Below are 16,159 nucleotides of genomic sequence, written 5' to 3' on the forward strand. Positions count from 1 at the left end.
ATGTGTCTCTGTGCAGGCTGAAAGTCAAGGTTCAGCTGTTGACTGGTAGTAAACATAATAACGTGGGCGATTTGGTCTGAAAAGCATTTATGTCAGTGGAGAAACCAAAACAAACCCAAGGAAAATTTAAAAGCTTCTGACTAATGGGTATATGTGTTTGAAGAATTTAAAAATACTAATAGAAGCAGCCTCTCAATTCTGGTGAATTCAGAACGATGGCAGCACAGTAGTGGGCCTGGGGAGGGAAGAAAGTGGTGCTGATTTTTTGGAGGGCTTGGGATGAAGCTGACAAAATACAGTAGAAATAAATATAACTGATAGAAGTAAAGAAATATATCTGAACGTGGTCTACATGTATGTGTGCAGAAAAAGAGCCTTGGGTGACCTGTACCGCTTGGATTACATGCACCACTCTTAGTCTCTGCCTAAGGCAGCACAGGGCGTGTCAGACGGTCGCCTCTGCACAGCTTCGTAAACACTAAGAATAAAACTGCTGTTGTTCAGTCGCTAAGTCGTGCCTGACTCTTTTGTGACCCCACAGTCTGTAGCCCTCCAGACTCGACTGTCCGTGGGATTTCCCAGGCAAGAACACTGGAGTGAGCTGCCATTGCCTTCTCCAGGGGATCTTCCCCACCCAGGGATGGAAATCGCATCGCCTGCACTGACAGCTGGATTCTTCACCACGGAGCCACCGGCGGAGCCCCAAGAATAAAATAGCAAAAGCAAATAATGCTGCCTTCATGTTTAATTTTGCAAATGATCAAGTATTTTAACTTAAAGTTACCAGTTCTATAATTGAGTCATCATCTCCCCAGGATATGTTTTTTTCTTTCGTCATGACTTCTTTGTATTATTTTAGGATATTTCTCTTTAATAAAGAGAAATAACTCAGGAGGCACAGACAGCCTAACTTAAGAGTGAAGAACGTTAGCCTCATGACACGATGTGCCAACGGGTCTGAAGTCAGAGACGGTAAAACCGAAAGTAGAAACAGCTGACTGTCTGGAGAAAGGTAGCAATAATCGCATAGCTGGCTGTTGCATTTTCCAGTCTCCGGGGGACATTTCTGCCTGGACGCCTCACTGGTCCCCAAGTTTCACACGCCCCGAACCTGTTTCTTTAGCCTCGACACACACACTCACCTCCCACTGCTCGGTGGTCCGCTTAGTAAATCCTGAGTTGCTCAAGCAACACTAGCTTAACGTCTCCAGCTCAATAGCGGGTTGCTGGTAGGAGGGACTGACTATGTCTGCGCTTCAATTCGCTCATCTAATGTGCAGACTGCAATGCCAGCCTCGTGGAATTATTAAGAGGGTAAGTGATAATCATGCGTCCACAGGGCCAAACCCAGAGCTTTCACATGGAACTCATCTCTCCCCTTTTCAGTATGTTCCGGAACACCTACCTTAGAGCTTTGCACTGTAAGCATTTCCTCTATTTTGAGAAAAGTCTGTTTCTTCTCTAACGCCTCAGAAATGGGGATACTTTTTAAAAAGGAAATCCCACCACGACAAAAGAGCAGCTGACCAACACAGATCGTGTAAGTAGGACTTGACCCATAAAAAGCACAGTTGACTGTTAAATCTAATATCATCCATTTTTACAGAACTGTTAATGAGAATGCATCCCTCAACATCATGACTTTATTTCTAAAATACCAACGCGTGCATGTGTGCTGAGTGCCGCCATGGACTGGGGCCCACCAGGCTCCTCCGTCCATGGGATTTCCCAGGCAAGAATACTGCAGTGGGTTGCTATTTCCTCCTCCAGTGAATCTTCCCAACCCAGGAATCAAACCTGAGTCTCCTGCGTCCCCTGCACTGGATTCTTTACCACTGTGCCACATGAGAAGTCTATGCATGTCTGAATTTTTTTTTTTTTAATGCTGAAAGTATAAAGAATAATTGAGCTTTCAGGAATTAGGTAGAAAGATTTACCCTGGCCTCTCTTATTTGAAATAAAGACACATCCCCTTGCCCTTCCTCACCCTTAACTCTGCTGGTTCTCTTAACCCTGCCCTAAAATGTTCACTTTAGTAATGTATTTGCTCTTTTCAAGTATTATAATTTACTCCTCAATTATGTTTATTGACTATTTTCTGTGGCTTCCCACCTCACTGCAATGTGATACCCCATGGGCAGGAAACTTTCATCTGTTTGTTGTCTGATTGATCAATACCCAACAACCAGCACAGCGTTAGGAACCTCCAAGGTTAGGGAAGGTTGGAAGAGACACAATATCACTTCTGGCTGCCCTGGTTGATTTGCTTCCTGGCTCTCCAGTTTCCCAAAACTTTAAACTTGATAAGAACAGGGTTCAGAGATGTGGTTATCAGGTCACTATTTGCCTTTTAAATACTTTTGTGGAAATTGAATGGAAGCCAGCTCTTGCAACACTAAAAAGAAGTCTCTCCTTATTGAAGCAGGGGACAAGAAAAATAACACTCAGGGAAGGCTCTGGTCAAAGATCACCATGACAGCAACCATCTGTTTCTGTTCTAGGAAAGAACACGCCCTTGCTGGGTAAGAGGCTGCAGCCCCATTTGGGGACAGAATGGATGGTTGAGTTATACACTGCATACTTGCAACATGCATTTTACAGCCTTGGAAGGTACAGCTGAGACCGAAATGTCGATAAAGCAAAGACTGGATGCTACAGACCCCTCAGACATCCCGTCTTTTCTTGCAAAGGAAATGGACTATGGATTTCAAGACTCAGAAAAACAGTACTGATATATTTCTGTTTCTCCAGGTGGCACTAATGGTAAAGAAACCACCTGTCAGTGCAGGAGGCCAAGAGACGTGGGTTTGGTCGGGAGGACCCCCTGGAGGAGGAAATGGCCACCCACTCCAGTGATTCTTGCCTGGAGAATCCCATGGACAGAGGAGCCTGGTGGGCTACAGTCCAGGGGGGTCACAAAGAGTCAGACATGACTGAGTGACTTAGCATGCATACTTATGTTTAACAATAGAAATGTTTACCCCAGGGAAACATTTAAGTTACCATATTAGGCATTAATTTATGTGTATTAAGGAGATAGAGGTGGCTCAGTGGTAAAGAATTCAGGTGCCAGTGGAGGAGATGCAGACTTGATTCCTGGGTCAGAAGATCCCCCAGAGGAGGAAATGGCAACCCACTCCAGTGTTCTTGCCTGGAAAACCCTATGGACAGAGGAGCCTGGCGGGCTACATTTCATAGGGTTGCAAAGAGTCAGACATGACTGGGCACGCACGCACTCATATTTATTATATTCAAAACTCTGATTTTTAAAAAATATCAAATGCACTGTGGTGTCCTGGATGGCTCCTGGAACATAAACAGACATTAGGGGAAAAGCTGGTGACATCCAAATAAAGTCAGGGCTTCTCTGGTGCCTCAGACAGTAAAGAATCTGCTTACAGTGCAGGAGACCCAGGTGCAATCCCTGAATTGGGAAGATCCCCTGGAGGAGGGCATGGCAAACCACTCCAGTTTTCTTGCCTGGAGAACCCCATGGACAGAGGAGCCTGGCGAGCTACAGTTCATGGGGTTGCAAAAGAATCAGCCATGACTGAGCAACTAATGCTTTCAGGAGTTTAGTTAAATCCCAGTGTTGGTCTCTATGTTGTGACAAAGGTACGAAGGTAATATAAGATGCTAACTTCGGAGGAAATTGGATGGGGGTCATAAGGGAACTCACTGCACTGTTATTGTAACTTTTCTGCAATTCTAAAATAATTTCAAAAAGTTTATTTTAAAAATGGAGAAATATAAAGTAGAATGGTCTGAATCTTACAGGAAATATTTGCAAGATAAAATATGAGCAATTTTTTTCTGCTCTTGTTTTTACTTTCTTTAAAATGCTCATGCTTTCACCACTATTTTTGTTAAGAAAATTGAGACAAGTATAATACATATTAATAAAAAATAATTTTTTTCTTTCCATAATCTGAAACACATGGGTTTCCAATAACTTTTAAATTCCCTACTGAACAAGGGAGAAAGCAAAAGGTCACCCTTATTAGTGAACTGTTAAGAGTTGAGTAGAAACCCATTTGGAAGAATTCACTTTCTTGATGGACTCTCAAGCTGATTATCTTTAGGTTCTTATGAAGAGAATTACAGTTAAGTTCAGGTTCAACACATGGATCACTGTGACTCCATCAGTGAAGAAATATTCATGCATAATATTTTCAAAGCTGTATCACTTCAGTGTTTTTTTTTTTTTAAATTGGGACTGTCTCCAAATACACTTAGGGGCTGAAAAGTGAATTTTTGGCTATTGTAAGCCATTTGGCAATTTTAATCTTGGATTTCCCCACATTTCTGTTTGTTAGACTACAATCAGAAATTCTTATGAAACATAGGAAACTTGCTAAGACTTTCATTTGAAACACGACGTAGTTAAGAAAAGCAAAACTGGAGCCCTAGCACTAGATTCTAGAATTAAGTGAAGGCAGTGGTTTTACTCCCGGGTGGGGTGGGGGTGTCTGCAAGGAGCGCCCGCTGGGTGTGCAGGCTGATGGGGGCACTGCCCCTCATGTACTGACGTGCAGTCTGTGAATTTCACTGACTTGCAGATACGTGCCCTTTTCTGAGCATGTAAAGAATACGTCAATTAAAATTAAAAAAAATTAAACAATCCATGAAATTGTAGTTAAAGAAGTCGCTGAATAGGGGAACTTCTCTGACTTTCCCAAGTACTGCCTCTGCCTGGGGTAGCGAGCAAGTTTGAGGCAAAGGGTTTCTGGACCACACCCCTGGGACTTGAGTCTTCTGATCATGCTCATTCTTTGGTTAAGCAGTTCTTTAAAAGGTCAAGTTAAAAAAAATTTCATAAGACAGCCTTTGATCAAAACTTGACAAATGAAGAAATATGGGAAAATCCCTTCCCCCAAAATGACATCACTTGGCACTCGGTGCTCAGTCGCTCAGTTTTGTCCGACTCTTTTGTGACCCTTTGGACGACAGCCCGCCAGGTTCTTCTGTCCATGGAATTTCTCAGGCAAGAATATTGGAGCGGGTTGCCATCTCCCCTTCCAGGGGATCGTCCCAGCCCAGGGATTGAACCTGCGTCTCCTGGCCCCCTACATTGCAGGTAGATTCTTCATGGCTGAGCCACAGGGGAAGCAAAATGATCCCACAAAGTCATTCTGTCTTATTTGACATTGAGCCCCAAATCGATTCACGCATGTTCATGGAATCCCTACAGGGTGCAGGTGTCATGATGAATATACAAGAGGAGAGAAGGAACCAGACCACAGAAGGCTCTGCTCTTTAGTTGCACAGACAGCCTACACACAAATGAAAAGAACCTTCCTAGGGATAATGTGATGAGTATCAGCTACTGATGCAAGAACTAGGCTTGCTGTGTTCTGGAGAGGTCAGACTTTCTAGCCCACAACATACTGGAATTGACTTACAAATTGAATATACACCCAATAAAATTTAGATTTCTGCTGAAATCTGGGTTGGATTTATAGGAAAATAAGAATGGGTAACATTCTGATATACTACTTAGCAACATTTAGCTGTTAAACTTTTGGGCATGGTTATAAAATGATGACAAAACTGATGTTGAGAAAGCCGAATATTCTAGAGAAAATCTAGAAGAATACTATAATTCTGTTAGTTATAAATCCACTAAATGTACTGGTGTGGCTTAAAAATAAGTGTGAGATCAAATACTATATATCATTTACTTGAAAACTCTGTATTTTTTTAAACAGTTTAACAAGCAATTTGAAAATGCCAAGGCTCCAAAGTAGCAGTAACATTTTTAAATTAATCATGAAAGAATAGTGAAACCTATATAAGGAAAACTGCCTTATTGTGGAATTTTAAATTTTATATTTAATATAGATATTAAAAATTCTTGAATAGATAAATTCAAAATGTGAAAATTCATTTTTCTTCAGTTACAGGCTTTATAAAATTCCATTAAAATGCATCTAAACATATATAGATAGCTAATAAGTGAAATGAAAACTAACATTTTAAAACTAAAAGGGATAACCTAAGGCTTTTGAGTTTTACTTAAAATAAGTCACAACTAGAATGGAAATGAAAACCAAAGAAAGTTGCATAGATTCAAACTGCATAGAATTTTCTCAATTCCAAAAGAAGGACCTTACCAAACAGAAAACAAAGAAAAATCATGGAGCTTCATACAAACTTCTTGGTATATACATATAAAAATTTTAAAGTAGTGCTAAACAAAATGACATTTTCCCTGCATGAAAGAATGAAATAACATTCAAGTCAATTTTATTGACAAGAATTGCTGATAATAACTATCATTGCATTTTCTCATCTTTAAATCTTTCCTCTGGGATCTATGAATGCTGTAAGTATATGTAGAGAGAGACATAGAGATATATATGTAAGTACTGCACATGTAACTAAGTATACAGTATATATGCTGTATATATATACATATATATGCAGTATGTACTATATATATATATACATAATTTATGTACATAAATATAATACATATATATATGTATGCCATATATATGCTACATTAAAGTTTTATAAAAATCTGAGCAAAATCATGATACTGATAATAGTGATTATAACTGTGCCATGGAAACTGGGTGGATTCTTATCATTGGTTATTATTTTCTGCTATTATTCAAATTTTCTAAAAATTGAAAGTTATTTGGGGAAAATTTTTTGTGAGTATGCCATTTTTGGATGCCTTAGAAACACAAATATGAAAAAACATTCACATGAGAGGATATTTTAAAATATTAATAGAACATACTTTGGGGAAGTGGGACTTAGGGAGTTATTGATTTCTTACTCAGTTTTTTCCTTCTTAAATCTCCTGTAATGAGTCTAAGTCCTCTTGGAATGGGAGAGCTAGGGTTTATTTTTAATAATAAATTCACAGGCAGGAGTACTAGCAGACAAGGTAGAAGGAGAGTGAGGCATTCTCACCCTACTAGATATTGAAGCTCATTATATTACAAAATTCCTTAAAATATTTAATGCAGATAAATAGGATGGTAAATCAATGACAAAAAGCAGTCTCAAAATAGATTCAACTATATATGAGGAACTCAATATAATATAGTAAGTGTTTCAATGCAAATGAGTTAAAAAAGAATCATCTAATTAATTTGCTTTAGATATTTAGCAACACTTGGGAAGGAAAAAGTAAAAGAAGAAAGGAGAAGTTAAGGCTAGTATAACATGATCCACCAAAATAAACTCTAGGACTAATGGATTTAATACCAAACTACAACAGTAAATTATTAGAAAAAAGTCAAAATGGCAGAAAAAATAGCAAACTACTTTAAGAGATTATGGATAAATATGTATTTTAACTTTGATGTCTTAGAGAAAAATTTTAAAAAGGGTATCACATTAAAATATACAGATGCAAGATCTCTGCACAGGTTCTAAAAAGCAGCAAAATATTATGAAAACATTTACATCAAAATTTTGATAAACAAGATGCCTAATACAGAGTTTATTCAAAATCATTTTAAAAATAGGACAGATGAATGAGGGAAGTTATAAATAAAAATTAGTAGAGGATAAAATTAGAAGCTATCAAAATATGCGAAAAGAAGATAATTCTTATTTGTAAGCAAGCCACAAATTTAATTCGAGGCACTGTTTTTCAACTACTGAGCTAGCCAAAATACATCTTTAAAGATAAAATGTGAAAGGATGTGAAAAACTTGTACACTGCGTTTCTGGTTGCATTCATTTTTAATTCATCCGGAAAACAATATTGCAACAGGTAGCAAGGCTGATAAAGATGTTCATACTCTTTGGCTCAGACATTCTATCTACGGAATTTATATTGAGTATATGCATCAAATTCCTCAGAAACAAAGAGATTTGCACAAAAATTTTGACATATTCCATTCTACCAAAAAAACTGGAAATGATCATGATAATTATAAGATAACAAATAAATTAATATAGGTATGTGAGAATTACTTAGAAATAAGGAAAAGGCTTATTGTGTAATAAGTGAACACAAAAATATACCATGGTATATATGCCATATTTTTTCAATTATGCAGAAAATATGAATGACAAAATGCAAAATATGAAGATAAGGATTTTAGAGTATAGTAAACATATGAGGGTTTTCCAGTTTTAAAATGTGTAAACCCAATTGCTTCTGACAACTGGCACGGAGATATGACGACCGGATACAAAATGTATTCCTGTATAAAACTAAGGAAGAATTTTTTCCATGAATAAGGCATTTAGTGAAAAATAAATTTACAGAAGGAGCATCGTGTGTGTGTGAGAGAGAGAGGCAGAACACCTAATCTGTCTCTCGAGCACTCTCCTTCAAAGTGCAAATACAGGTGAATAATTACATCTGCTCGGTTTGCTCACAGTCACCCTAAGGTTAAAGGAAACTGGAGGACACCTCTCCCGATACAAGCCTGGCACATTCTCGGGGCTAAAAAATGCTCCTGCAATATACAAGGGAGACAGCAGGAAGGGACTGTTAAATGGCAATATTAGTAAAGCAATGCAAATTCCCTTTTCCATCCTTGACGTGACGGAACTGGAGCTGAAGGTTTGGGGTGCCCCTCCCCCCAAATCTGAGATGTCTGGGGAGCAGGTAGAAATCACTGAAGAACTATTACAGTGGATTATAAACCTGTGTAGCTCCTGCAAGAGCATTACAATAAGGAAAAGCTTTAAAATCTCTGTGCCCCAGTGTGTAAAATAGGGTTCTTATTAAACAGGGAAGAAATCAGATAGAGCACCGACATGCACCTGCCCGGTCTCCACGTGGTTTCGCCGCAGCTACGCCCCTCGGAGATGCTGTCTGCCCCTCGTCTGGACCAAACCTCATTCCAGACTAGCTCCTGGCGCTTTTCCCCCGCCCGGGGAATGCCAGACGGTGCTCCTGACGTGGGCGCGAGCTCTCCCTTTGAGGGGACAGGTGCGCCCCTCTCCCCTCCTGCGTGCTCCAAGCGCCGCCGCACAGACGGATGCCCCCGAAACTTGCTCACAGGCGGACGGAACACGCGGTCAGCCCAGGACACTGGCCAGGGCTTGACTCCGCCCTGGGGGGCGCACGGGCTTGGGATGCCGTTTCCAGCCTCCGGCTTCTGTTCGGCGCCCCTCTCCCAGGCGGGATGCTGGGACCTGGACCCCGGACGCCTGGGCGCTTCTGTTCCCCCGCAAACGTACCTGTTTCTTCTGCCTCCGGCAGGCCACGCTTACTCCTGCCGCTCTGGCTGGAATTGCTTTCTCCCGGAGCTGGGGGTGCAAAGATCCGCTGCTAAGAGAAAAGCCCCACCACGTTACTGCCGGGGCGTCGGGGTCTGGGGGCGGGGGGCGGCGGTGGGGGGCTGCGGCTACAGCGGCACACTCACTTTCAGGGCCGGGGTGACGCCGGGAGCCTCCCGCGCGGCCGCGGCCCCGGCCTGGGGGGCGCCCGGCCGCCCCCGCAGCTCCGCCCGGAGGCTGCCCAGCTCCGCTTGCAGGGACGCCACCCAGCAGAAAGCCAGCACCGTGAGGCAGCTGGACGAGGCGGCGAGCAGCAGGGTCACGGCCAGCAGCTTTCCATCTTTGGAGCACCGGCCGGAGGGGCTTTCCTCCTGGGGCAGGACGGAGCCTCCCTCCTTCAGTTTCATTTCTTCTCTGGTCTGAGGGTAAGAAAGGCGGGACTGCAACCCGGTGGAGTCATCCATTTCCCTCCTTGAACTTTGCAGGTTGGGGCCCCTAGCCTGAGTGATCGCAGAGAATGGATCATTTCCTGTTATCTGGGTTTGTTGATGTCCCACATTGACTGCACGGCCCACCCCGGCCGCGCTCGCCCTGGGGCGCGTTCTCCTGAATTTTCTTCTCTCTGCCGCGGCTGCATCTCTTGCCCTAACTGTAGGCTAGGTCTTCCTGGCATTCACCCTTCTATCCGATTGCTCAATCGGCCTTCCTCATTTCACTTTCAGTTTTTGTAAGAATTTTAATGGCATCTCAGAACACTCAGGCACAGAGCCGGGGGGCCCCCCGAAGATCTGATGGGGAGGGAACTGGCAGTTCGGACCAGCACACTCCGGGAAATTTTAAGATAGGAAGGTGTTTAAGGAGCGGCCCCTCAGGCATTAGGAGAGGCCTGGGTCCACTTGGGGCCACGTGGCTTTGTAGGGAAGGGGGAAAGAACAGGAATAAGTTCCTGCTAAGTGTGATAAAGATAATTCATGTGAAGGTCAAATAAGCTAAGTGCTTTAGCGGTGAAGCGGGCTCCACTGGAGAGTGATTTACTAAGTCTTTAAGTAGGAAATAAAATGAAGTGTCCTCAAAGGAGGCACAGAGGTCCACTGAGAGGTACTCTGCACCGTTACTATCTTGGCGATGTGATAAACGGAATGTGCCTACATTCTGGAGAACTGTTTAGATCAGCTACGCGGGGGGAGTCTTTCTACGTGGGTGGGTGCCGTTTCCAGGAGAAATCTGAGGTCTTCCTCCAGGGACTCAGGGCTGGGAGTCAGCCGTTCATGGGCGGGCCAGGCTGCAGGAGCCCTCCCACCTCTGTGGTCCATATTTCTGGAGCTGCAAGCCCCCAGCACACTGGATGGGGGAGAAGCGACCTTCTCCGGCTCTGGGTTCCCGGGAACCCTCATTAACTCCTCTCTTCCTAGAAGAGCTTATCTGCTCTTCCCCATTAGCCCACTCGAGCCACTCAAACATATGACCCAACCTGGGTGCATGCGACTCCACCCAGAGGGGCTTGGACTTCAAGTCTATCGTGGGACGTGGTGTGTGGCCTGTGAGTCAGTATCCTGTTTGGGTGGGTGATAACTGTCCCTGAGAATCCTAACAAGACTCCCAGGAACGTGGAACAAGCTACCTTTAAGATGCTTCCATTTCCATTCATTCCATCCATTCATTATGTGGAATCTATTCATCCATTTTATGAACGGAATGTTTCATTTATTCAGTTGTAATATGTTCATTATTGCTGCAACGGACGTCTTTGTGCCTTTCCCTGGGCATAGCTGCAAGGGCTTCGCGGGCACCCACCTGCTGGAGATAAGACCCGTTCTCACCTTGACCAGGTGTCTCCGAGTTACCTGCCAGGACTGCCTGCTTCCTCCATGTCTCACTAAGTGTCATGTCATCAGCCTTAGTCATTTTTATCTATTGGGACTTTATTTTTTCCTTTGCACCTGCAAGCTCCAAGACCTTTTAAAATGACTTTTAAAAATATTTTTCTATTTAAAAAAATGAAAAAGTGTTTCAGTGATTCCCTTGGTCCCATCTCGCTGGTGGGAGTCGTCATCTGTCAGTGGGCATGTAGAATCTTTTATGGAACACAAGCTTCCTGACATTTCTTGTTTCCAGTCAATCAGGATAAAACACACCAGATAACAGTTCAGTTTTTCAAAAGAGGATTAGTTTGGGGATTGCTTTCTGACTGAAAGTAATTGGAACTCTCCCAGATTATATGGGGATGTATTCCCAGGTGGTACTAGTGGTAAAGAACTCGCCTGGGTTGGGAAGATCCCCTGGAGAAGGACATGGCAACCCATTCCGGGGTTCTTGCCTGGAGAACCCCATGGACAGAGGAGCCTGGCAGGATACAGTCCACACGGTTGGCAGAGTCGGACACAACTGAGCGACTTATCACACATTCATAGCACCGAAGCACATAGAAAAACAAAAGAATTCAAGGCAGTGCTGGAAACCGATTCCTCTCTTTTTCATCCTGGACACCTGCAGTGTCTTTCTGTGGGTGGACATCCTTCCCTTTCGGATAGGCCACTTCTGTCCATGTTCTGCAGTAAAAGTTCAGAAAAGAAAGGAAATACTTTCCTATAAGAAGTTAGCTGTGCCTTCAGCAGCTCTTCGGAGAGAACCAGGAGCAGTCTGCCTGCATCCCGCGTGGTCCTGGACCACCAGTGGGTGCCCCCAGCTAGAGCTCCCTCCTCCAAAGGCAGAAGGGGGAGGCCCTGCCCAGGACATGGGCAGGTGAGGTCCCCCATGCCCATGATGTGATTCAGTTTCTCAGAAAACAGGTAGAAAATGAAGTGGCATTCCTGTGCTCTCAAATTTCTTACTAGAGGAATAAAAGGAAGTTATTACTCCATCAATCTAGGATCTGTTTCCTGCAGAGGAAAGGGTGTGACAGTAATTTAACCGAAAATCTGTTCAACAAATCTGACACAGTCCTTAGTCATTGACTCATTGGTCACATTCATGTTTATTCAGGGCTGGAGCTGAGCCAAGACTTCTCTGCCATGATTCAATTCCTTTTCACCCACTTCTTTTTCTCACCTGGAGTGCCCAGCATTCTCAGAGCACTGAATAAACAGAGCCAAGACGCACTGAATAAACAAAATGAGTCCTCTGTCCCCTGACCCAACCACTCAGCAGAGGGCAGACAGGAACAGGAGAGAGGATATTTGAATAGAACTAAAGTCAGGAGTTTATCTGACTGATGAATCACAGCGTAAAACAGACATCTGCTCTGTGACCGCTTGCTTCTTATATTGACAACCTCAAAGATATTCGGAAAGCTTAACTAACTTCTGGCTTAACAATCCTATGAGGAATTAGCTGGTTTGGGAACTCCCTCCTATACCCATTTCTTTGAGGGAAAAAAAGTATCTTTCATAAAGATTTGGATGATCCAAGAATGGATCCAAGAATGGATTCCTTCCAGAAATGCAGAGGTACCTAAAAATAGATCCAGGTAAAACTGGCTCCCTCAAGTACTTAGAATATGGCAAATGGTTGCATACAAATAACTACTACATTTCAGAAAAAAAAGGATTCTGTTTTCTGATGGAAATATATACATTCAATCAATGCTGCCATTACAGTGAAAGTTGATTTGGAAGGCCAAGTGCTAATCGTCTAACTGAACCGGAAAGTAATGGTATGTTTTTAAACATAGACAGATCTGGTTACTTCTTCTACAAAACCTGATGCCGGTGACTGGCAACGTTGATTTCTATTTCTTAATGGCTATATTCGAAAGAAGAGAGTGTGTGTATTTACTGGAGCTTAATTTTTGTAGTGCTAAGTTGCTTCAGTCGTGTTCAACTTTGTGCGACCCCGTGGACTGTAGCCCGCCAGGCTCCTCCGTCCATGGGATTCTCCAGGCAAGAATACTGGAGTGGCCTGCCATGCCCTCCTCTAGGGGATCATCCAACCCAGGGATCGAACCTTAACGTCTCTTAACATCTCCTACATTGGCAGGTGGGTTCTTAACCTCTAGCACCAAAAATGAGTTTTGTTACTTTTGGGAAAAAAATCTTTTTTTGTAAGACTTCAGTTTCATTTGTGAATTGTCCTCAATTTGCAGTGTGACTGCTTTCAGATTTAATTCTGTTGGGTACGCGTTTATTTAAGTGTGTATTTTTAAGAAATTTCTGTTTAATACTATTTTCAGTTAGTATACAATTTAGTTTGCTATCCTTTACTTTTTTAATACATCCAAGGATAATATTTTCATTTGTATTACAATGAATATGTATCAATCCATGTGATCATCTATTTCATATATATCGACTAATTTTTCTGTTTCACACACATGACACGGAGAATACATATTGACATGCATGTGTGCTAAGTCGCTCAGTCGTGTCCGACTCTTTTTGACCCCATGGACTGTGTCTCCCAGCCTCCTCTGTCCGTGGGGTTCTCCAGGCAAGAATACTGGAGTGGGTTGCCATGTCCCCCTCCAGGGGATCTTCCCGACCCAGGATCGAAGCCGTGCCTCCTAGGTCTTCTGCATCGGCAGGCAGGTTCTTTACCGCTGCTCATCCTCACACCGGGAAGCCCCACGCTGACACACAGCACCTCAAATAGTACCTGGCCAGATCCGATCACCTCAAAAATGTTGGGAGAAATAGAGAATTATACCCATGTAGGAAACATTACTTATGAAATTCTGTCTGTCTTTACAGATGAATAAAGCAGAGTTTGCAAACGTTTTTAGAGATTTACTTGAAATTTTGTTATTAAATGTGAGAAGTAGAAAGATAGGTCTCAGGTGTACAGCTTCAGAAGTCAGACACATCTGGATGCCGGATTTTGTTTCACCATCTTAACAAACTCTTTCCTGACCCGAATCTAGAAACCCATCGTGTTCAGACAGCCATCTTGGTAGGATGATAACTGCACGCTTTAACCCTCATCATCGCAACGCAATCCTGGTGATCCCATCCACACCAGCGTTGATTGCTGAGACTGTACTGATAGGAGAAGGTCTAACAATCAGATGCGGGCGGGGGAGGCTCATGAGAAAGAGTTTGTCATCTTTAAAGAGATGTTAGTGAGACCCTGGGCTCTACCAGGTCTTAGATAGAGAAAAAAGATGTGACCTTCTTCTCCCAAAGCCAGCGTTGGCAGTACTGAACCTGGGACCGAGGCTCAGTGGGTCTTGGAATAAACAGCAGAGCAGAAATCTGTGGGCCCAGGCATTGGGGGGGTCAACCCCCCATAAGTATGCTAGGCGTCTTCAACCTGGGGAGGGCCCAGAAGGACCAGGTAGAGCGGAGCTGGTCCTCCTGTCCCTGGGGCTGGGAGGAGGTAATGAGGCAGGGGACGCGAGTGTCTCTCCGAATGCCAGTCCCTCACGGGTAGACTGCAGGCTTCCCTGTGAGCACCGGCCCGGCTTATCCGGATGGGGAGGACTTGGTTTCCCACCAGCTGAACCAGCAGAGGAAAGGGACGAGATGCTTAGGAGAGGTGAGCAGGCACAGAAAGAAAGAACACAGCGATCCTCCTGCACACACAGAAAACAGAGGCGGCGGGGACACCCGGAATTTTTAAAATTAGTGGAAAATTCAACTGTAGGCGATTATCTTATCAACTATAAAAGATTCCCATAATTTCCCAGTGAAACAGTTGGATAGATGAATTACAGAGGAAAGGATGGTCACTTATGAGCTCTGAATTACTGGCCAGCTGGCTTAAGTGGAAGTAAAACCTCAAAACACACAGAGACTTCATGTTAACACTACAACACAGGTGGTACAGGTTGGGATGGGGTGGGGGATAGATTAAAAGACAATGATTTAAAAGCTTGTAGAAAGAAAACACCTTTCTTAACTTATGAAGGACCTCAAAACTCATTTTGAAAGTTCTCGCCAAGTAGAAACTCAGAAAAATAGACCCAGGCAAGACCTGATGAAATTCTTGAATGTAGCAAAATGTGTAGGCTATGAAAATTTGTGAGATGCTTCTAAATCTATTTTTATGAGGAAAATGACAGCTTCAATTGCATATTTTAGGAAAGAAGAATGGTAAGCCGTTCACACAGTCTGAAAAAATTAAAGAAGTAAAAGCAAATAAGCTTAAAGATAAAGAAATGCAAAAAAGAAGAAAAGAAATTGATAAAATAGATAGCAAGCAACCATACAATAGAGAGGATAAAGAAAAGTGGTTATTTGAAAGACCAAATAGAACTAATAATTTGAGGGGAGACAAATTGAAGAGAGAAAGTAGAAAGCTGCATTAACAAATGAAAAAGGGAATGTTTCTGGAGCTATTACAGATGCTAAAAAGATAACAAATGAACAAATTCTGCAGTAATAATAAGGGGAAATAGGAGTTGACATACATTTATATTGTGTGCAAGGAAAACGAATTAAGAAAGAAGGGAATGAGGTTGCCAAATGAGGGGCAGTCCCCATTTAGTTCTTCATTCATGTTCTAGGTGCTGGAAGGAAAGAAAAATTGAAAACACCGGCTTCACAGAGCTTATATTCTACTGTATAAGATCATCCATTTTGAACAATTTCCAATTTGATTGGATAGGTTTATGCAAAATAGTTTCTTACCTGGTTCTCAATTTCAGTTTTAGTATATGGCGGTCTCTCTCCCCTCTTTTCTAGCTGTCCAAAAAAATTGTTTACTTTGGGAGGATCACCAAAACTTACTTGTTTTGTTACTGTTGTCGAAGTAATCAGCAGATGGTTTTACTTATTATCTTTATGAGTTGCCTCATTCTGCTTAAGTTTATTTTGCTGTTCTTTGCTCTGACTTCAGTTGAACACTGAAGCATTCATTTCCTTTCTTACTTGATCTCAATATACAGGCTATTAAATTTCTTCTAAGTATTGCTTAGTGAATTCAATCCTATTTGATAAGCAATGCTTTATCATAAATATTTTAAGGAAAATCCTACAATTTGATTTGAACTTCTACTTGGACTCAAAAGTCATTTTATGACATATTC

At 42.5% G+C, this 16,159-nt stretch overlaps 1 protein-coding gene across 4 annotated transcripts in view; it reads right to left on the bottom strand.

Annotated features, from left to right (window-relative positions):
- The window catches only part of TNFSF13B (TNF superfamily member 13b), a 30,147-nt gene extending 20,280 nt beyond the window's left edge, over positions 1-9,867 (bottom strand). The window contains exons 1-2 of one of the 4 annotated variants that reach the window (XM_070471426.1): positions 9,345-9,867; positions 9,160-9,247 (exon numbers count right to left, since the gene is read on the bottom strand). In XM_070471426.1, coding sequence (XP_070327527.1) covers positions 9,160-9,247; positions 9,345-9,662 — 406 coding nt within the window. In that variant the 5' untranslated portion in view covers positions 9,663-9,867. Of the gene's footprint in view, positions 1-9,159; positions 9,251-9,344 lie in introns of all 4 variants that reach the window. The other 3 variants (XM_070471425.1, XM_020911373.2, XM_020911372.2) reach the window with 3 other exon arrangements.
- Positions 9,868-16,159: the final 6,292 nt, after the last annotated feature.

Source organism: Odocoileus virginianus, chromosome 8 (genome assembly GCF_023699985.2).
Source record: "Odocoileus virginianus isolate 20LAN1187 ecotype Illinois chromosome 8, Ovbor_1.2, whole genome shotgun sequence".
In the NCBI taxonomy this organism is placed as follows: domain Eukaryota; kingdom Metazoa; phylum Chordata; class Mammalia; order Artiodactyla; family Cervidae; genus Odocoileus; species Odocoileus virginianus.